A 23,150-nucleotide genomic window follows, 5' to 3' on the forward strand; every position below is an offset into this window, starting at 1 on the left:
TTAGAGTTGTATTTTATAATCAGCATTGGAAACATTCTGTAGAACTTTATTCTCATATTCAGATGAGATTGTAGGAGATTCAGCAGGCACCAATGTTTCAGATGTGGAAATCTTCTCTTCTCTCCAGTAAACACAAGTTGCTGCAATGATGTAACTTGAAGGATCCTGAGAAATGGAAGATCTGTCAGAATGATTAGTCTGGTTTGGTGTTTACAGCCTTTTAAAGCCGACTGCACAAACTACATTTAGCTTCTTACATTTCGATATTTAATATAATACTGAGGTGCAGGTGATGGAGGACGTATTACTTGGACATGGGCTGAACCTCTGACACTGATCTCTGCTGCCATCTGCTGTTTCCGCAGCAGATGGCAGTATATACATACATACATACATACATACATACATACATACATATATATATATATATATATTTATTAGGGGTGCAACGATACTCGTATCGATATTGAACCGTTCGATACAGTGCTTTCGGTTCGGTACGCATATGTATTGAACAATACAAAATTTTTAATTTGTTTTATCAACTTTCCTTCTGACGATGCTGTCTGTGTTGAGAGCTCAGTGGATCTGCGCTCGACTACTCCGCCCGCCTAGGCTGCACTGTCCAGCGCAGATCCACTGAGCGCAGTGCAAGCTAGCAAGACAGAAGCTAAGCTCGTTGCAACATGGCAAATTGAACCTCCCCCACCCTCATTCAGATCTGGCGTTTGGAATTATTTTGGTTTTCATGTGACGTATGACCCTGAAGGTAAGCGAGTCATGGACTAAAGCAAAACAGTATGTTGGATGTGCCACGCAATGCTCAATTACATTGGTGGGAACTAGTGTGTTAGCGCAGTTAGCTCGTTAACGTGTTAGCCGTCTAGCCCCATGCACGGGGCGATCCGCGGTAGCTCGTTAACGGAGATTTGCCGTGTTGTGGCGCTAAGGTCATTTCAACGAGATTAACCTGAAAGCACTAGTGGGAACACAACGAATATGACTGCACATTTACTCCGACATCATCCCAGTGCAAAGACCAAAACAACAAGCATGCTACTAACTTTAGCCGAGTCATTTAGACAGCTGTTAGCACAGGATTCTCCTTATGCTGCTGAGAATATAGCCCAGAAGAAGCGGATAGTATAGCTTTTATTTTGGAAAGAGCCATTTCTCTGTAATAAACTCTCTTTTCCAAAGATGAGTGATTCCTCAATCAGATACAGGGCTCGCAATATCGCTAGCCCGACGTCCCGGAGCTAGCGATTTTTTTCAGTCGGGCTACCAAAATCTATCTCTGCCCTGCCCGTCGGGCTATTGTAGGAAAAATATATGTCAATGCTTTTGCATTCTTTCAGAAATGTAGCTGGGTAATTATGTCATTGGCATCGGTGAGCCACTGTCAATATGTGACATATTGCAATCGCGTTTGAATTTGCGCTTGTTTTTTTGCTTTCACTTTGCAATCGTGCAAACTGTGTATAGAGAGCGACAGCACTGATCTGTGAGTGATGATAATTTGTGCACCAATTCCTCTGACATCGTCTTATTAATCGTTAGCTTACTATGCAAACATGACAAGTGAAATCTCCCGCAGCTTAAACATGTGAGAGGTTGATCGCGCAGAGAATCACTGAGCTTATGTGAGTGAGCGTGTAAAAGCATTTCAGTTCTGCTGAGCCAAATAAGACAGGTCAGGGTGAAGAAGAGACAGCCAAAGAAAAGCTTACCACAAAACGGAGAAGTTATGACAAATCAGACTATAAGGCAAAAAGAAAGTGCAGCTTTATGGTTTCATGGACAAAAGAATTTCTGTGGCTGCAATATGACGAGCTAAATAACCAGGGCTGCACATAAGTGGTCCGCAGGTGCGCATTCGCTGTCAAAATAAAAAACACGCACAAGGGTTAGAGTTAAATTTAAAAACTGTACTTTTGAGTTAAAATATATATTTATAATTTTAATAAATGACAAATTAAAAATGCATGAACATTTTTTTTGTATCGAAAAAATATCGAACCGTGAATTTTGTGTATCGTTGCACCCCTAATGTATATATATATATGATTAATAAGGGTATGGTTTAACCAAGCACAGGTGGATCTTGAAAAAGTTACAAAAAAGTCTGATCTAAACACTTTGCATGAAGGCTAAAGACACACAACCTTTAACAAATGTCAGAATAAGAAACATTAAAGATGATTAATGAAGGCCGATGACCTTTTTATTTTATTCTTTTTGACACGACACGGTTTGCTTTCAGCTGTTCGGCTCTGCTGATATATCGTGGCAGCACAGTTTCACACTGATCAAAGATCAACAGTGAGCTTCTGTATAGAAATAAAGGTTAAAACTCAGAAGTGGTTCTGTCTGATTTCAGGCCTTTCAGTCTTGAGAGCCTAAAGAATGATTAGCAGGTATGGAAACCTTGAGCACCCTCCTCAGGTGGACTCTCCATGGATTGATCTTTGTTCTCTGCAGATGTGAAGATGTCAGCAGCACAACCTCCATAGCCTGAGCTGCGCTTCCCATTGGCTGCGTGTTAACTGTTGTCAGAGGTAGATATGCATTAATATTATGATATATGTTTGAATTAATTTGCAGTGAAAAACACAAAATGGCAAAATCCCATGCAGCACTTTGGTGCAAAGTGGTAAACAGACTGGTTCTTCTATAACGCTTTTCTACTCTCAACACTCAAAGCACTTTACACAACTTGTACATTCACCCATTCACACACGCACTTCCATCAATGCTGTTTCTAGATGGTTCCAATCCAACATTCACACACGTTCACACGCCGATGGATGCGTCACAGAGCAACATGGGGTTCATATCTTGGATATGTGGCATGCAGACTGGAGCAGACTGGGATCGAATCGCCAACCCTTCGGTTAGTAGGTACCTGCTGTCTGTGCAGTCAAAGATTTATTAATGTTCATTTTTATTATCTATAATAAAAATTCCCACGATGACTCAGGCTGCAGTTTAAGCTGCAGTAAGAGGATGTGGTTACACCAAACCACTTCATCTGTTAACTTCCTGAAACTAAGTACCCCTCACAGAGCAGCGAGCATCAGTCCAGACTTCCAGCGAATAAACAGGTAAAGTCTTTTTCACATTTCTTTTAACAATAAAACTGGAGCTACAGATGTTTCTAAACCTGAATCCAACTGAAGTGACCTTGGATTCAACATGGGTGTGAAATCTGCAGTCAGTAGGGAAACTGTTGCTGCTTCCTGGAAGTTGCGTGTTTCTTTCTTTCTTTTTTATGAAGCCGTTCAGTGTAATGAAAGTGTCAGCTGATAAAAGAACGTCTTTCTTTCTTTCTTTCTCTCACAAAATCTTCAATCACACAGTAAACTGCTGCAGTGCAGGCTCGCTGTGAAAACCACAGTGTACAGGAAACCACTCATGCAAGCTGTTGTGCGACGCGGAGTTATTTCATGTGAATGAGCAACAATTTGGGACTTCAAAGGGATCCCTGGGGTGCGCCACAGGTGTAGATGTATTATTACACTGGAGTAACATTGGAGCGAACGTTGACAAAAAATGTAACAGTTTTTATCAAATGGACAGAGACGTTCCGACTATTTTCAGGAAGTATGACTGCATGCGTTTTAAAAATAGCTTTGTGTCTGCAGTAGACCTAAAAAGGCTGAACAGGTCTGGTCAGATTCAACAGTCAAGTATTTATCAAAGCGGTTACTGATTAATGGTCTGTCAACATAAAATATATTACTGTCATCTGCAAACATAAATCATTTTTAAACATTACGACGTCTTTACATTAGAGAAACATTAATGCACATCAGGCACACTGTGTAACACGTGCACGGAGGTAAGAACACAATAAACCAGCAGCACAACAACTAATATCAATTACAACATCATATATGATGAGTATACCTGCCTGGTCGTTTCCACGTGTATCAGTGCCTGTCAGGTTTTTTGCTGCAGTGCTGTGGACACAGAGTGACTAACACTCACTGTCTAACACAGAGCTGCGTGTCATTATCTGCAGGCCAAGAGATGTTTTTGTTCTTATGTAGGTATAAAGTTGCTCTCAGTAGAATGCAACACCGGGAAGACCTCAGCACTGACATGTGAGATCCAAATAATCATACCTCCTCTTAAACACTTTTCTTTGACTTTGGTAGAAAATGTCATGAGATGAAGGAAGGGTGTGCCAGAGAGTCTGACTGTTCTGATGTTAGACTGTGTGACAGGATTGAAATTCAACAACATGGACTACAAATTCACATGTTATGTCGCCTCAGTGCAGTCTTACATTGGTGATTCGTGCATATTATATAAAGGAGTGGTGTTAAAAATCTACACAATTCAGTTTTAAATCACAACAACAGTCACCTCTGCTCACGTTTTATTGTAAAATCCTACAATAACCCCAACCAAACGCAGAGGGATGTGTAAACGCACAGTGAATGTTATTACCACTCAGTTACATGTGGCAGTTTCTGTGTAATAAGCAGGAAACAGCGCAGCAGTGCTCAGCAGCAGTGCTGAGCCTCAACTCTCGCGGCCCCGTACCAAACGACTCACGGACCGGTACGAGTCCGAGGCCCGGGGCTTGGGGACCGCTGCCTTAGTTCCCTTACATTTGCAGTGTGTTCCCAGTCTCATCTCTGTGGGACGTCCTCAGCTTCTGGCAATGGCGTGTCCAGCGGGGTGGCCTGGGGGGGCACAGGCCACCCCCCAAACCAGACTGGCCACCCCAGGTGCCACCCGAAAGGCAAAACAATAAAATTCAATCAAATATCAAATGTCCGATTATGTTTTCACGGTGACGCTCAGATATCCGAGTGTAAGTGAATGCAGCATCGCTTCTGCGCTATGCGCATCACGTTAGCAAAGGTAGGAGAGCCAAGCACGAAAGATGGCACTGCAGGAAACAATTTTTCGGTGAAAGAAAATGAGGACAGAATAAATGTCCCGGTAAGTAATATCAAGTTTGTTGAGTTTAGTAAACTTCGGTGAAATTAGAATACCAAGGAAAAAATAACACTTAAAGAATTATTGCAGCTGTGGAATATTTCAGACAGTATGCTACAGAGGGGAGCTAACATAAGAGTTATGAGTTATAAGATATAATCTAAGTCGTAACATTGCTGTATGGAGCTGCAGATTTGGTTGCAGGTTAACATCGCTGGACTGGCCATCGGGCATACCGGGCATATGCCCGGTGACTTATTTTTTATTTTTTTTGTAATGGCATGAACAATGAGAGGTGGTGGATTGGCCAGATGCAGGTCGATGTGTAGAAATAACTCCGTTGTTTGGTGGTGGCTATGGCGGGGCTTCCACAGAGGCAACAGGTGGATGAGGGAAGGGGAGGCAGGAGGAGAGCCCCGAAGCAGCCACCAGTCCGAGTGTCAGGTGAACTGAACTTCAGGTAAGAAGTTATGAGCTGCAGTCTATCTGGGTCAGATATAAACCAAGTTTAGGTGGAGTTTATTTTCATGTTGCTGACTTTTTACTGTCAGTTGCAATAACTCGTACTGCGTTCTAGCCAGTTTGACGGAGTTTTTATACAGCTGGGTGGGTGCTATGATGTTACTGATAGTGAACTTTATTTTATTCATAAGGTTAGTAGAGTTGCCAACGGCTCCTTAAAAAAATGGAATGGTCCCTCATTCAGAGAAAATATTACACGTTTCGTATTGAGCTGAGAAGAGACGCAGTTTGTCCCGAACTTTAGCTAGGATGGAAAAAGACACAAAGCTGGATTTATTCTGTCTTTACGCTGCACAGCTGCCTCTTCTCTCATTCTCCCCCTCCCTCTCCTGTTGCTACTTCAATCATGAAACTGATCAATGATCAGCTGATCGGCTTTTCTCTCTTGTTTATCGCCCACTTTGCGCCAGAAAGAGGAAACCAGCAGATGTCGCGCTAAACAACAGCAGCACGTTTAAGCTTGATCAGCTGTTGTTAGAATTTATTTAATATTAATTTCTAGTATCAGCTGATGTTTGCTGGAGCCACAGCTGTAAAGCTGCTGGTCATGATGTCAGTTTGGATATGTGGTGAGAGGGAAACATGAAGATGAAACCAGGAGATGTCCTTACTGAACCATCAGAGCTGTGATGGAGAAACAGGTTTACCTTTTAGGTGACATGAATGAGTTGAAGTTATGAACTCTTTCTGAGAGACAAATAACACCAGGATCCTTTTTTATGTAGCAGACAGCTGGTAACTGTGCAGGGGCGGGTCTAGCAAAGTGTTGCCAGGGGGCAGGTAGGGCATTAACAGGGAGAGGGGGGCACAAAGAAATACTTTTCTTTCTTATTCTCATTTAAAATGTCTCGCTTTTATTAAATAATTATCTAAATCTTACAACCAAAGTTTTTATCTGACGTAAAATGTTTAGAAATCATACATATACCAACAAGACTGTACATCACTGTCACAACAGGGTTTGTTTTCAGTCAAAGTCTTTATGGCTTTACTACCTGGTGGGTCGGTCTGTAGTAAAAATGCCCAATTTTTTTGTCCCAGTCCAGCCCTGCAGGTTAATACTGGCAGTGTCACCATGCCAGCTGACTGTATTTTATCATCAGCCAGTGTTGTTCTTTATCAATATTACCAAAGTTTACCATAAGGCAGCATAGAAAGTATTTACTTGCTTTCAGGTTTTATTCAAATGTTAGTCTTTTCAGTTGTTTCTCCACTTTTTTCCTGTTTCAAAATCAAACACCAGTTTGTGAGAAGATTATCTTCTTTTTTTAACAGGCAGATAAAGTTTTGCATTGGCATTGGCTAATTTGTCAATTGTTTGTTACAAATGTTCGTATTTTAATTTTCAAAAATGTTTTTGCCCAAAACATATGTGCACTATATGTCAGTAAAAATACTATGCAAATATTGCTGTCCTTGAATGCTGAGTAAACACTGACAAAGCACTGATTGTATCTCTTGTACTTTATCAACGCAGTATCTAAAAACTTTGCACCGTAGTGGTTAAAATCTCATTCTAATAAGAGTTAAAAGTGCATTTGGTTATTAGGTTTATAGGATTATTGAATTATGGTTAAGGGTTGGTAGAATTTTTTTTTAAAACATTATCTGCCAATTAAATCTGCCACCCTTCTCCAAATCTGTGCCCCTACCTGGCCCCCCCAACAAAAATTTTCTAGACACACCACTGGCTTCTGGGCTCAGTCCTGTGTCCTGCGTTCATGTTTTGTTATCCTCTCTATCTCCCCAGCCACGCCACCATGTCTGTCTGGTTTGCCTGTCTTCTCTTGTGTATGTATTTAATACTTATTATACTTATAACAGGTGCACTTATTGTAGTTATTGTAATGACATCTTTGCCCTGTGTCTGTCACTTCTCGTAATCATCCCTGTGTCCTGTTTCATGTGTCTTAGTCTGGGTTTCGGTGTGTGCTCTATGTTGTCTCCTTGTGAATGAGCTGCCTGTGGCTGGATGCTGGCTGTGGTTCAAATCAACATTTCAATTAATTCCAACAACTGACTGATGCAGACTGAATTGTAAAGAAGCTTAGACTCCCTTTGATTTAAGATCATTTGGGTTTGGAGACCTTACAGGTTACTGTCATTTCTTACAGCGATGTTCACATTCAGTGACTCAACAACAGGTCACAGCATGAAACACAGTGTTTGTGTCCTGGTCCTGGGTTGCTTACCCAGTGCTTCTGTGTTGTTCTTTATCAGTTTTAGTCTCCTGGTTTCTGTTTTGTGCTCCTCCTTTCCTCTGTGTTTCCTGTGTCTCCTCAGTAAGTGTCATTCTGTGTCTTTGTGGGTGTCTCTTGTGTTTCCTGTTTTACTTTGATGATCTTGTTTCCTGTGTTCAGTGTTTTGCTTTCCCACCATCTCATTAACCGGCTCTGATTAGTCCCAGCTGTGTTTCCAGCTGTTCCCTCTGTGCTGGATGTTCCCTCCACGCTGTCGGTCTGTTTGTTTTCTCGTCAGTTCCTAGTTTTCTAGTTTCTTTGTTTTCTAGTTTCTGTTCTCTTGAGTTCCTGGTTTCCCAGCTCTCGGTCATTATGTTTTGTTTCTTATATCCTGCATTCAAGTGTTCGCAGCAAATAAAGCTGCAGCTTTAAGAGACCTTTGCGTGCTCGAGTCCTGCATTTGGGTCCTACGTCCTGCCTGCCGCACAGCGTAACATTGTTATTGAACATTTATATGATTAACATCACTTTGTCTGTTATGTTAAAAAAAATTTTTTGTACAAATGATGAAATATCAAATTGTGTCACAACATTGGGGCAGCAGTGTATCCTTACTAAAGGAGGTAATGAAGGAAGAACCTTTCCTGTTATTATCATGACTCCCACGCAGCTGCCTCAGGTTATTTCTCAGGTGCAATAGTCTATTTCATCATATCCTCGATATAAACCAGAAACACGGGCAGGTAATGAAAGTTCAGATTTTGCGACTGCTTCAACGAACTTATTAAACTGATGTTCAACTGGCAACAAATGAATGCAAACGATTTGATGCAATGTGGCATTGATCTGTCTGGATTACTAAGCGTCTGAAGAAGACGTCGACAGAGGTGAAACTTTTCATTTCTTCTGTGAAACTGACACTAAAACCACATGTGAGACACACGAGTGGTTTGGAAGGATTGTTCATTATTACACTGAACAGTCTAGTTTAAAAACCGTAAAGCCGTAAAGTAAAAGCCGTCTGAAGTGGGCTGTGTCTAACGCATGGGTTTATTTTATTCTCATTGATCCAAATGTACAGATGTGTTACATGTGAAGACAAACAGACATCTCCTGATTCCTGACAGGACCAAGGATGGCAACACCAACAGAGTTGGTGGAAGCGCTGGAGGAGCTGGGAGACAGCAAGCTCAAAGATTTTAAGGAGATGGAAACAAAGGATCAGGTGGAAAGTTTATCCAGCACTGACTTAGGACCTGAAGGTGAGTCATGGAAGCAGGTCAGTCAGCTGACACGGCTTCTGAAGCAGTTGAGGCAAACTGAACTCCACATTAAAATATCTCATACACTCACACACACCTACATACTTAGTCTAGAGCTATTGCAGCATAACTAAGAGAGGATTCAGGGTCACCTGATCCAGCCCCAACTATGTGCTGTGGAACCAGAAGAGGAGCTTCAGGTTTGGAAAGCTGAAGACTCTGGAACCAGAGAGACTGCAGTCTGAGGGAGAAGTGCCCTGTTGGTACAGTATAGTACTGTGAGATCTTTACAATATGAAACAACCCTCTGAACCATCAGGGGGGAGACAGCATACAGACAGCAAGCTGTGCCCTGCAGCTCTCACAGAGTCCAACCCGTCTTCAGGAGACTCGTTCTAGAGTATCTTTCAGCTCAGACTCCCATCTCACCACAGAGATGATGCTGTTACAGGGAAATATCTGAATCAGAACTCTTTAATGAGCCCAAGAGGAAATCATGGGGTCTCCGTTGCTCTGAGACAGTAAGAAGAGTAGCTAACTGAGCTAAATAAACAATACTATTTATTACAAAGTTACAAAATATAACTAAATAACGCAAACAAAGAAGTAAAAAGCTACGCTTAACAAAGTTTAAAGGATGACTGTAAACTGTAGGAGGCTGCATGCGCACAAACAGGTTGTTGTGTTGGTATTTCCCACAGCAGACTTTTCATGGGTGTGTCTTTGCTCCCCACAGATGTGAGATGCATGCCAGCAGCTCCGCCTCCACAACCTGAAACATCGTACCAAGTCGCGCTGCAGTCTGAGCTCCAGAACATCTTCAGGTGTGCTCAGGAGGCCCTCGAGAAGCAGAATGAGGAACGTTTGTATGACGTGACCCCAGAGCTGTTTATTACAGAGAGACGGACCACAGACTCACAACAAGAGGTCAGACTGGCTGACCTCGAGTCAGAGAGGGCGGTTAAACCCAGTGACCTCTTCCAACTGTTTTCTAGTGAGGGCACGGCTGTGAGGACAGTGCTGACCAGCGGGATAGCAGGAATTGGCAAATCATCCCTTGTTAAGAAGTTTTTGTTGGACTGGGCTGAAAAAAGAACCAATCAAGACTTACATCTGATCTTCCCCTTTGACTGTCAGCAGATGGGTTTATGGCAAGGAGAAACATTTAGCCTGGCAGAGCTCATCCATACATGTATCCCATATTTTTCAGCCAGTGGTATCAAAGAAGAGACTTTAAATGACATTTTCACAAGTTCACAGAACTCCAGAGACACAAGTGAGTTCAGACTTCTGTTTGTGTTTGATGGACTGGATCAAAGCCGCCTTCAGCTCGACTTCACAGGAAAAACAGAGAAGTCTACTGACGTGACAAAGTCAGCCGGAGTAGAAGTGCTTCTGACCAACCTCATCAGGGGCAAACTGCTTCCCTCTGCTCGCCTCTGGATAACCACACGACCTGCAGCAGCCAATCGAATTCCCCCTCAGTACGTTCACAGAGTGACGGAGGTCAGAGGGTTCACTGACCCTCAGAAGGAGGACTACTTCAGAAAAAGATTCCAAGATGCGGAGCAGGCCAACAGGATGGTGGCCCACATCAACACATCCCAAGGACTACACATCATGTGCCACATCCCAGTCTTCTGCTGGATCACAGCTGCAGTTCTGGAGGATGTGCTGAAAACCAGCGAGGGACGAGAGCTGCCCAACACCCTGACTGAGATGTACATCCACTTCCTGATGGTTGAGATTAACCACACAAAGCAGAAGCATGTCCCAGAAAAGTGCATTCGGTACATTATGTCATTGGCTGAACTGGCTTTTCACCAGCTGCTGAGAGGAAACGCCATCTTTACTGAGGAGGAGCTGCGCTGCAGTGGCATTCATGTCAGAGCAGCGTCAAAGTACGCAGGACTGTTCACAAAGATCTTCAAGCAGGTTTGTGGACAAAGGAAGGAACAGGCCCAGAAGAATATCTTCAGCTTTACTCACCAAAGCATTCATCAGTTTCTAGCTGCAGTTTACGTGACCATATCACTGTTCAGCCACAACAGAAATGTGATGCCTGTCCCCCGACTCACCGTGCAAAGTCTGTTCACGTGTTTCAGTAAATCAAACTCTTCTACGGCTCTGAATATCCAAAAAAATGCAGTCAAGACAGCGTTAAAGAGCCCAAACGGTCACCTGGATTTGTTTGCTCGCTTTCTCCTCGGTCTGTCACTGCAGACCAATCAGACTCTCCTACAAGACCTGCTGACACAAACTAGAAGTAGCTCACATAACAATCAAAAAGCAATCCTGTATGTGAAGAAGAGGATCAGGAAGAATCCTGGTCCAGAACAATGCATCCTCCTGTTCCACTGCCTGAATGAACTGAACGATAGTTCTCTGGTGGAGGAGATCCAACGATACCTGAGCTCAGGAAGTCTCTGCAAAGATAAACTGTCTCCCACTCAGTGGTCGACACTTCTCTTCATCTTACTGTCCTCAGAAAAAGATCTGGATGTGTTTGACCTGCAGAAATACTGTGCTTCGGAGGAGGCTCTTCTGAGGCTGCTGCCAGTGATCAGAACCTCTAGAAAACTTCTGTAAGTTCATGGATAAGTGAGTCACCCACGAAACCAAATATAATGTTACTTCTCCCAAACAAATCAGCTTACAGGCCTTACAGAGTTGACATTATAAGTCACAGCAAGCAAGATGATGTTATTTACTAGTCCAATAACAAAAAGGCCTACAGATATGTTTCTGCCTCTCTATCATCATGCTTTTGGTATCTTTGCGCTGCTGTAAATACAGAATATGTCAGTTTTATAGCTTGCTGAAAACCTACAGTGGGTGTTCGCTCACATAAAGTAAGATGATGAACACATGCTGTGGAAGAGAGCCAGAGATTAATAACAAGTACGATTCAGTGCAGAGAGTAAATGGCCTGTATTTGTATAGCGCTTTACACATCCAGTCATCCACCCTCACGTGATGGCACAGCCACCCTGGGGCGCACTGACAAAGGCGAGGCTGACGGACACTCTGACCACCACCAGTAGGCAACGGATGAAGTGTCTTGCCCAAGGACACAACGACGAGACTGTCCAAGCCGGGGCTCGAACCGGCAACCTTCCAATTACAAGGCGAACTCCCAACTCTTGAGCCACGATCGCCAGAGGTCTATTAACACATAGTGAGTCAAGAAGAAACACTCACTGAATCATGGGAATCTTTAACATTTTAAAGATTTTGAATTCAGTTCTGGATTTAACAGGAAGCCAAAACAGGAGAAATCTGCTCTCTTTCTAGTCCCTGTCAGGACTCTTGCTGCAGCATTTTGGATCAGCTGAAGGCTTTTCAGGGAGTTTCTAGGACTTCCTGATAATAATGAATTACAGTCGTCCAGCCTGGAAGTAATAAATGCATGAACTAGTTTTTCAGCGTCACTCTGAGACAGGATATTTCTAATTTTAGAGATGTTGCACAAATGGAAGAACGCAGTCTTACATATTTGTTTAATATGTGCATTGAAGGACATGTCCTGGTCAAAAATGACTCCAAGGTTCCTCACAGCGTTACTGGAGGCCAAGGTAATGCCATCCAGAGTAAGAATCTGCTTAGAGACCATATTTCTAAGCTTTTCAGGGCCGAGTACAATAACCTCAGTTTGATCTGAATTAAGAAGCAGAAAGTTAGCAGCCATCCAGGTCTCTAAATGTATGCTATGTCTTCTAATGATGCTGCCTAAGGGAAGCATGTATAATGTAAACAGAATTGGTCCTAGCACTGAACCCTGTGGAACTCCATAATTAACCTCAGTGTGTGAAGAGGACTCTCCATTTACATGCACAAACTGGAGTCTATTAGATAGATATGATACAAACCACTGCAGTGCAGTACCTGTAATACCTACAGCATGTTCTAATCGCTCTAATAGGATATTATGGTCGACAGTATCGAACGCTGCACTGAGGTCTAGCAGGACAAGCACAGAGATGAGTCCACTGTCAGAGGCCATAAGAAGATCATTTGTAACCTTCACTAAAGCTGTTTCTGTGCTGTGATGAGCTCTGAAACCTGACTGAAACTCTTCAAATAAACCTCTGCAGATGATCTGTTAGCTGTTTGACAACTACTCTTTCAAGGATGTTTGATATAAAGGAAGGTTGGAGATATGTGGGTCAGACCTACATGTTTGATTTGGCACAGATTTTATATTGAAGGTTCTTCCAGATTGAACGTTCCCATTTGGGAACAGAGTAACACTATGAGTGTGCGAGCTTGTGACCCAGTGAGGCTGGATTTGTGTATTGAACCATCAACAGTGCAGATATCCATTTCTTAAAAATGCATATGCAGCTACTCCTAGTCGGACTATTTTAAAATGAAGCAGTGTGACTTGTGGTCACAAAAGCAGAAATTCTTTGCATGTTTTAAGTGTTTAAGTTTTGTCTGTTTGTCATCAGGCTGAGTGGCTGCAAGCTGTCATGGAGAAGCTGTGAAGCTTTGTCTTCAGCTCTCAGCTGCCAGTCCTCTAGTTTGAGAGAGCTGGATATGAGTAACAACGATCTTCAGGATTCAGGAGTGACATTACTGTCCACTGGACTGCGGAGTCCACACTGTGTACTTGAGATTCTCAAGTTAGTCATTATCATTAAAAAACAAAACATAGTATTCTTTGCAGATTTTTGATAATACATTTTTTTTAATTCTTCAGCTTAAAAATGAAATGTTATTCATGATTTTCAGGCTGTCAGGCTGCATGGTCACAGAGGAAGGCTGTGCTTCTCTGGCCTCGGCTCTGAGCACCAACCCTTCACATATGAGAGAGCTGGACCTGAGCTACAATCATCCAGGTGACACGGCAGCAGATGTGCTGTCTGCTCGACTGAATGATCCAAACTGGAGACTGGACACTCTCAGGTATGCTCGGAAAGAACGAGAAGCAGACGTGTCCTGATGTAATCTTTACATACGTTGGATGCCAAAGGTCCCTAGTATAACAAATGTCAGTGACAAAGCTGCTATTAATGAATTCATGTTACTGTGTTAGATTTAATATTGCAATATGCAAGTCCTGGCCAAGTCCGAACAGCAATCTGCGCATTTACAATAACAGTAACGGGACTGCAGTCTTTTCTTCTTCTGCACATCATGCAGGTCAGCTGTTTGACACAGAGTTTGCACTAATGCAGCTCTCCTCTGAATAATCTCTGAGCTCCACCTGAGTCTCAGTCCTCAGGACCCTCTGCACATGCCCGGAGAGTTCTGCCAGAAGAACTTGCTTAAAAGCGTGCTGACTCTCCTTCGGCTTCCTCTCATTTATCTAAATTGCTGCACTGTTTTTGAGAGAAACACATGTGTACAACCTGAGTTATTCTTTTGATTAATGGGCCCAACACTCTCCCTGTTCTGGTTTGTGGATTTATGAGCCATTAAATTGCGGAGAAATTCAGGAGAAAGTTAGTAGATCACCTGTGGCATCACAATAATTTGCCCTGCTTAATAAATCTGCCGCAGCCAATAAAATTAAATGCGTCTTGTTTTCTTATAATTAGCTGCTGTCATCCCGTAGAACGATTCCTGTGACTGCAGTGAAATTTGCTCTATTCCACGTTTATCCCAGCCAACCCGAAGTAAACATGAATCTGTGATAATCTTAAAGGCTGCAATACTGCAAAAGACATTAACAATGCAAACTGACCCCACAGAAGCGTAAACGTTTATCAGTTAATATAATCTGGAGAACTTTGTTCTTCATGCAGCAACAGCTCAAAGAAAAGTAATTTTTATTCCAGCAGTGTGATGTTCAGCTGTGAGTTTAACAAAATTCAAAAATTTTCATCAAGTTATGGCATGGACATCCAACTACAGTTAATATACATACGAGCTGCGCCACTCTTTTAAATTGTTTCTTTCATGAATGGTCAGATGGCCCATTGCAAAGGATGGACCAGCGTATCCTCTGCTAAAGGAAGCAAGTAAGGTAGCATTGAAACTCCTTTCCTTAGTGCTTGGAGAACTGGAAACACTGATTTTTACTTTCATCTAGTAAAAGTAAAAATGTACTCAGACTGAGAAATGAAGAGTAGTGTCTTTAGAGGACATTTCTGTTTTCTTGTGCAAAGCTCACTGAACCCTGTGTAGTGTTAACATAAAGATAAAGTAATATTAGTTGAGGGGAATACAAACTTTAGTCTGACTTTAGTTTAAAGAAGGAAAAACAATCTTTATTTTATATATTGACAGGAAAATGCGCACAGTCAGGGGTCAAAGTGGATTCAGCAGGAACCTAAAATCAGCTGCAAGGTTCAGCGAAAATAGAGCTGGAGTAGATTTTCTTACTGTACAGGCTGTGATCACATGACCTGCTTCTGACCTCCAGTTTGTTTAGCAGCAGGTTTATGAACAAACAAGTAAAGAACAGATAGCTGAAAATTGTACTTGGGTACAATAAATTACTTGTACTTCGTGCCTGTCTCGTTTGGCAGCAATCAGAATTATTATTGCCCAGCGGATTTATGTTTCCAAGTGGATCATTGCAGCTTCGCCATACTGGTCTACGTGATTGATCTTTATTATTATTGGTTAATTATATTATTATTTTTTTAGTTCGTTGTTTAGTTATTTAGTTATTACAATCGGAACAGACATGATGGGGGATAATAGGAAAAGGAAAGATGCAAGGCAAGTTCGAGAAAAGGCGAGAGGAAGAGGGGCAGAGAGAAAAGACTAAAAATCAGCTGGAAGAAAAAAAGAAAACAAGCAAGAAGAGAACAACACAACAGGGAGACCACAGCAACATCTAGATAAGTATAAGTAACAATAACTAATAACTATTGAATGTTACTGACCAGCACACAAGACCAACCACGCATGGTATGCTTAGAGGCAGCAGCCAAGGAAGATAGTGTGTCTGAACACCTGTGTGCGTCATTGCGCTTGCATTCAAAAGGTTTCTCCATTTAACAGTCTGGTGGTGGGTGTGGAGAGTTTACTTCTCCCCTTTGAAACCCAGAGACAGTCTTTAGAGAGAAAGAAAGAGGAAAAAGGTTCCCAAGAACAGCAGCCTGCCCACATGTTACCCAGCATGCACTAAAAACCCGGTGATGAGATAATGAACGTTTGATGGTGCTGTTTTATGTATATCTGTTTTTATATCACTGTGAAGCACTTTGTGGTTTCTATCCTGTGAAGAGTGATATATAAATAACTTGAAATTGAAACCAAGAGTTCTGATATGTTATCATTAAGTAGACAATGCAGTCAATGAATCTGACAAACATGGAACATTACACTGCATAATGATGCGTTTTGCATTTGATGGTAAATTTTCATTTTCAGTTACACGATTGCATGTTGTGATAGCATTATTTTGTGAGCTATTCTATGATTCCCAGCCTGAATCATTTCAAATGATTAAAGTGTGAAGCAGTTCATAACTGCATCTGTAAATGGCTGTTTTGTTATGCAGATTGGACCATGGTGGAGAGCAGAGGCTGAAACCGGGCTTAAAGAAGTGTAAGTGATTTTACTCAGCTTATTCTGACATGTCACAGAAAAAATATAAAAAACAATTGAATTCAATTTTATTTATCTACCAGGAAATGCCCAAGGTGCTTTATACTGTAATGTTAAAAAAAACCCTACAATAATACAAAGAAAACAGAGAAAACCCAACTATCACAGAGTGCCCTGTGAGCAGCACTTTGGCGACAGTGGGAAGGAAAAACTCCCTTTTAACAGGAAGAAACCTCCGGCAGAACCAGGCTCAGGGAGGGGCGGGGCCATCTGCTGTGATTGGTTGGTGTGAGAGAAGGAAGACAGGATAAAGACATGCTGTGGAAGAGAGACAGAGGTTAATAACAGATATGATTCAATGCAGAGAGGTCTGTTAACACATAGTGGTCGTGTCCAGATTCATGGGCTCCATCCTCCTGAGGACCCGGCCTTCGCGGTCTACGTGGGCCGGGTCCTCAGGAGGTCGGGTAGGCCGGAAGTAAACAGCTGTGAAATGTGACGGTCTAGCCTTCAGATTAGCGTCACCGCTGTCTGGGTGGAGTTAATAAACTCGGCCGTCTGCTCCTTGCTAGCTAAAATATAACAGGACACTGGAGTAAACTCTCGACCATCTCACACGTCTGTTTAATCAGTTTTCTGTTTGATGTTCAGCTGTGTGGAAACCATAACTTTGATCTCAGCCAAACCGATTTACTCACAAACAAAAGAAACACTGAAAAAAGCCAAACAATAACATGTTTAAGTTATCTAAGTGACTCATATATCATGCTTAACCTGAGTAGCCAAAGACCGCGGTGATCTGAAAATGATGTGCCGGGGGTTTGCCATTCTCGGCGGCTCTAGTGACCATTGACCATCCCAGCTAGCTATCGAGCTGGTGGGTAACAGACGTCTCCGAAAACCTCGGAGCACTTTTGCAAATATGCGACATCTTGATAAACAGAACAGATATTTGATGTTTACACAGCTACTTTCTGCCTGAAAATATGTTAAACGTTTATTTTGTGACCCAGAAAGATTAATAAGAGTAATTTTAAAACTTAGTAGCAGCCGCCATTGTCGGAAACTTGAATCGGCTGGGCCACGCTATGGATTCTGGGATATGGTGGGCCACGAAGGACACACCCGACCCATCCTTCAAATTCGGGGAAAAGGAGGACGCATTTGTCGGCTGCATTCGGAAGAGTCCAACAATTTGGACAGCCTTCGTCACGTTGCTGTGACGCAATCGGCCCACAAATGCGGCCTCAGGAGGATGCAGCCCGTGAATCTGGACACCCCCAGTGAGTGAAGATGAAACACCCAGTGCATCATGGGAATCCCCCAGCAGCCTACACCTGTTACAGGAAAAGGATCCATTCATATGAATCTGCACTTGTGGGTGTGTTTGAGAACTCCCTAATAACACTGCAATGACGTTTTGATTCAACGGTACTTTGTTCCTGGCACACCAGTTTTTTTGATGCACATTTCTGAAGCCACCGTCTCCAGCAGCTTCATTAGGTTTTTATTTGTGCCATCTGCAAATAAAACTAATTTTGATATATCGATACCTAATGAGTAGTTTTGGACCCAGTACAGAACCTGGTGGAATACCTGATGTCCAAGCATAATGAGGAACATTCTCCTAACCTCACAAACCGTTTGCTGTCACTTGAATACTTGAATTTTTACCCGGTGCGGTACAACCTCCGTGGGATCCCGTGCCACTCAGGTTCATGAATTAACAGTTCATGATCAACTGTATGTTTTTTAAAGATCTTGGAATATTTGCCCGCACACTGTTAACAGAAACGAAACCAGTTAATGTGATTTGCTGTGTTCTTTGTCTCCATCAGATGCCTGCGAGCTGCAGATAGACCCAAACACAGTAAGCCGAGCCCTCAGATTGTCCCACAACAACATGACGGTGACAGCGTCAGACTTTCAGTTATATCCGAATCATCCAGACAGGTTCGACAGTTGGCCCCAGCTTCTGTGTGAAAATGAACTGAGCGGTCGCTGTTACTGGGAGGTGGAGTGGAGGGGACTAGTGGACATATGTGTGAGTTACAGAGGAATCAAAAGAAAAGGCAACAGCCCTCGAAGCAGGTTTGGAGGAAATGATCAGTCTTGGAGTCTGAGCTGCTTTCTTGACCGCTACGCTGTCTGCCACAACAACCAAGGCAAAGAGATGTACTTCCCTTCCTCATCCTCATCCTCATCTTCTTTCTCTAAGAGAATAGCAGTGTATGTAGACTATCCTGCCGGCATTGTGTCCTTCTACAGAGTCTCCTGTGACAGTCTGATCCACCTTCACACCTTCAACACCACCTTCACCGAGCCTTTGTATGCAGGCTTTGGCTGTGACTCCAGGCTGGGCTTTAACCTGATGTTTAACATCCAGTCCTCAGTGTCTCTGTGCAAGCTGTAGGAGGATGAGTGTAAATGATGAGTATGAATCAGTCAAGTTCGTGCACTTTAAACACAACAAATAACACCTTATCATAGTAATGCATTTTTGTTTTTTTACTGATTAACAAGAGTTGGAAAAACTGCCAGTTCTTCTCAGAGTAATGCACAATATTGGGAATAGAGAGTATACAGCTGTGTTATAAGCCCTTTGCCCATCCTTGACCAAGGGCTTATAACACAGCTGTATAAAGCCAAGGAAACATCCTAAGAACACAGGAAACAGCAAAATCCATTAAAATCTGTGGAAACAAACTGAAGACTGAATGTGGGGAAAAGGGTTTGTTTGTATGGTAATAAAACGTAGAGGTCCATCACGCATAGAAATAATCATCCTGCAGTCCTCACAGCATTGATCACGTGTTGTTACCTCTCCTGCGAAGTACACACAAGCATGCAAGCAGGTGTCATGGACTTCATATTTTTGTGTATTGACTGTAAAAACTGTATTTCAGCTTCTGTTGTGTTTCATAATCTTCAGTAAGTATGGATCCATGGAGCATCCACCATGTCGCCATGACTACGCTCCGCCCAGGAAACTTTCAGACCAGGTCACAACCTATGCATGTATGTTTTTTTTTTAAAATGTAGTTATATATATATATATATATATATATATATATATATATATATATATATATATATATATATGAGACCAAGAGTGAGAAGGGGTTGCCTCGCTAGCAGAACAAGAAAGCTTTGGGGTGAGATCTTGGCCTTGATTTCTTTGACCTTATCAACAAAAAATTCTTAATTCATTATGCCTCTGTGAGATTTAATATGAAGAGTATTTATTTAGAGCTAGACTTAAGTACAGGTACGTCCTCGACAAACACAAGGTCCAAGGTACGGCCTTTCAGATGTTTTGGTCCAGAAACACGTTCAACAAAGTAAAAGGAATCAGATACAGATCAAAGTTCAGCTGTTGAGTTTGATGCTTCCCTCATCAACATGTTAAAAATCCCCAAGAATCAGAACGTTCTCAAAATAATAATAGAAGATAAAAAATCTGTAAAATCCTTTAAGAAGACAGCAGCAGGGCCAGCAGGGGGAGAAACACAATAAAACATGTTCACAGAGCCAATCTTAATCGTTCGCACACTGCCAGATTCTCCCAGGTGTGCAGTCGGCAAGTGATGAAAGTAATATGTGGAGCGCAGACAAAAATGGTGTGCTAAGAAAACAATCATTCAAACCACCACTGCCCAGCATGCTTCTGATCATCCCACAGGTCTGGCTACATCGTTTTATCCTGATGCTACAGTGTAGCTAGTGGGCCCCACAACTCCCCGCCATGATTGAAATGAAGACTTGGGTTGGAGCAGGTGGGGTGGACTGTGTATCGATATTCACAACAACTGGTGCGAATATAGATAATATAGATATAGGTAATAGTAAGACCGCAGACAATTTTCCATCAGAGGAAACACACTGGATGGAGTCTATTCCTACTTGAGTCCCCCTCCCACAGCCGGGAACATCTGACCACCACTTATCCTCATCCCAGCCTATACTCCCCTGAGAAGAAGAATCAACCTAATCAGGTCAAATAGACCCAGTTTAAAAACTGGAGAGATAAAGGAATTACATCGATGTGTGGTATTGTAAAGGAAGATGAAATTATGAGTTTCCAAACTTCAAAGCAAACGTTTCATTTAGAAAACCGAGACCACGATAGATACTTGCAGTTAAGAAACTTCTATACTCGAAGCATTAAAAACCAAACAGCCACTACAGCGAGGCCACTTATCCAACTCTTTGTAAATGCTTATAAGAAAGGTGTAATCTCATAAATATACAATCGTCTTCATGATCTCAGCGATTATTCAACAAAGTATATAAAAGAACGATGGAAGAAAGAGGAATGGCAGAACATTTGTTCTTTTCATTGGAAAAGTACAAAATCACACATATGGAAGCTCTGCTGGAAAAGTTTTTCATCAGCCCAGCTATAAAGGCACATTATGATGATGGAAGTTGTGAATGTTGGAGGAACTGTGGCTACGAAACAGCACACCACTACCACATATTTTGTAAGAATATTAAGAACTACTGGAGAGGAGTCCACAAAGTGATGCAAAACATATTTGGTACATATTTTGATTTCAAACCCATATTTTTAGGATACAAACCCTCAGGCATGAAGTATAGATAAATACTTACTTGGTGTGCAGCTGGCTGCAAGTAAAACGGCACTGACCAAAAGATGGCCAACACAGGATCCACCAACATTAAACAGCTGGATTGATGTAACGTTTGAGATTTATAAGAAAAGAAAAAAAACTTTTTTTGTGAACTTTGAGTGTGAGAAATTTGTAAAACACTGGGGAAACTGCTCTGTGAGTCCTGTAAGGCCTGATATCGCTGATATTCATCATCGAAGGAACGGTTGTTTCAGTTTTTGTTTGCTTTTTATAATAACATGTACTAATGCTCTGTCACCATCTGCTACTGAGTGTGTTGGCTTTTCAGCTGCCCTCTCTCTGCATGGATATAGTTACAAACTGTATCTGTCTCTACATGTGTTTGTTTTGTTGTTTGTTTTGTTTTTTCCTTCTCTTTCTCTTTTTTTTCATACCTGCGTGAAGGAAAAGCACTTGAAGTGATCCAGACTACTGTACTTAGAACAAAGGAAGCCGTCAAATACTGTACGTTTTATTTTATGCATAACTTCAATAAACACTTAAATTTAAAAAACAAAAACTAATCAGATCAAACTCAAGAGCGTTGAAGCCTGCACAGAAAGATCAGTCACTCGTTTGCAGGACTGCTTCAGTGCCACAGAGTACAGAATACCTAAGAATCCAGGACCTGCACTTATGTATGGACAACGTCACAGCTGATAAACACATCTATGTTTTATCCAAACAAGAAACCATGGATGATATGTGAAGTTCAGCCAGCAACTCTGCCTTCAGGGCAGAAGACGAAACACACATTCCTTGTGACTTTGATCCCATCAGTTTGCACAGATCCACTCACGGTGCCATTTCATTCAAGTAGTGTGACTGTTAGTTTGTCTTTATACACACAAGCTCAGCAGTTCTTCCAGTTTCATTATGTGTTTGGTATGATTACAATAACAGAGCTTATGTTATTTTATCATATTTTTATGTTTAAGTTGTTTGTTGCTGGTTTTTAGTTTGTTTTTGTCTGTTTGGGAGCTGACACAGTCTCTATGGAGATGGGTTTTTGGGGGGTAGCAGGAGGAGAGAAGCTGCAGAGAGGCGTGTAAGACTGCAGCTCTGCTTCCTGGTCCCAACTCTGGATACTCATATTTTGGGAGGTGTTGAAAATTTGAAAATGTTTGTTTTCAGTATAAATAAAGCTGGTTTAATCATTTTTGTATACACACTGCAAATGTGCTCATACGAGCTGGCACTCCTTTGAAGGTCGAAAGCTTCGTTCGGCGTGACGGTCCAGATTGATATATTGTAGGAGTGACACAGAGTGCAGGCGGTTGGTGGCAAACACGCTGACACACGGATAATGGTTAGAATGAGTCTTTGGGTTAGAGAGTCCGAGCAAGATATTCTGAACCAGAACGTAGAATCAGTACAAGAACAATGGAGAATAAAATGAGATTATCAAGGCTAGGCGGGAGGTGTTTTCCTCTTCTACCTCTTGCAGAGGAGCGAGCAGATACCGGACGAGGTCAGACGTGGACGGGGAGGGAGACAGCCGGACTGCCATATCCGTGCAGGAGCCAGAAAGCCATGATAATCTTTGTTTTTGTTTCACTATATAAAGTTATACGGCCCGTTTGAGGGTCATCCTTTTTGTGAACCAAATGCCTGATTTCACACAGACGTCCAGAGCTGTGGAAACTTGTAATTTCAACTGCCAACGCAAATTAAATCTTTTTAACAGACAGAACTTTCTCCTGTAATTCCTTCTGAAAATATTGAACACGACAGAGGTTTGATACATTTGTCCATATTTCTAGAAATGAGAGCTGCTCCATCCAAAGAGGGATGGATGCCGTCTCTCCTAACAAGACCAAGTTTCCTCCAGAAGCTTTCCAAATTTTCTATGAAGCCCACATTGTTTCTGGGACACCACTCAGACAGCCAGCAATTTAAGGAGAACATGCGGCTAAACATGTCACTCCTGGTCTGATTGGGGAGGGGACCAGAGAAAACTACAGAGTCCCACATTGTTTTGGCAAAGTTGCACACCGATTCAATATTGATCACCTGTTGAGAGAAAAAGAAGAGAAAACAAGCAAAAAAAACAGAGCAACATACTAAACACAACACCATCACGTTAATCTAGC

At 42.1% G+C, this 23,150-nt stretch overlaps 1 protein-coding gene across 5 annotated transcripts; it reads left to right on the forward strand.

Annotated features, from left to right (window-relative positions):
• Window positions 1–748: 748 nt before the first annotated feature.
• LOC113020115 (NACHT, LRR and PYD domains-containing protein 12-like) lies at window positions 749–19,434 on the forward strand. Of its 5 annotated transcripts, XM_026163821.1 has the most exons (10): window positions 749–769; window positions 2,482–2,558; window positions 2,766–2,893; window positions 8,783–8,917; window positions 9,654–11,502; window positions 13,369–13,542; window positions 13,652–13,825; window positions 16,377–16,423; window positions 18,262–18,598; window positions 18,692–19,434. In XM_026163821.1, the coding sequence occupies exons 3-10, from the start codon at window positions 2,845–2,847 to the stop codon at window positions 18,834–18,836; spliced, it is 2,910 nt and encodes a 969-aa protein (XP_026019606.1). In that variant the 5' UTR covers window positions 749–769; window positions 2,482–2,558; window positions 2,766–2,844; the 3' UTR covers window positions 18,837–19,434. The 5 variants fall into 5 exon arrangements, with proteins under 5 accessions (XP_026019606.1, XP_026019601.1, XP_026019602.1 ...); XM_026163816.1 differs by having other exon boundaries at window positions 18,262–19,434; XM_026163817.1 differs by having other exon boundaries at window positions 753–769; window positions 2,381–2,558; window positions 18,262–19,434.
• Window positions 19,435–23,150: the final 3,716 nt, after the last annotated feature.

The sequence above is a fragment of the Astatotilapia calliptera genome, chromosome 4 (assembly GCF_900246225.1).
Source record: "Astatotilapia calliptera chromosome 4, fAstCal1.2, whole genome shotgun sequence".
NCBI lineage: Eukaryota > Metazoa > Chordata > Actinopteri > Cichliformes > Cichlidae > Astatotilapia > Astatotilapia calliptera.

Bases quoted from the DNA above. Each gene is read 5' to 3' on its own strand.
- LOC113020115 (XM_026163816.1), top strand. From the start codon at position 2,845: ATGTGGCATGCAGACTGGAGCAGACTGGGATCGAATCGCCAACCCTTC. The intron at 11,503-13,368 runs GTAAGTTCATGG...GTTTGTCATCAG, and splicing joins AGAACCTCTAGAAAACTTCT to GCTGAGTGGCTGCAAGCTGT. The intron at 16,424-18,261 runs GTAAGTGATTTT...TGTCTCCATCAG, and splicing joins GAAACCGGGCTTAAAGAAGT to ATGCCTGCGAGCTGCAGATA.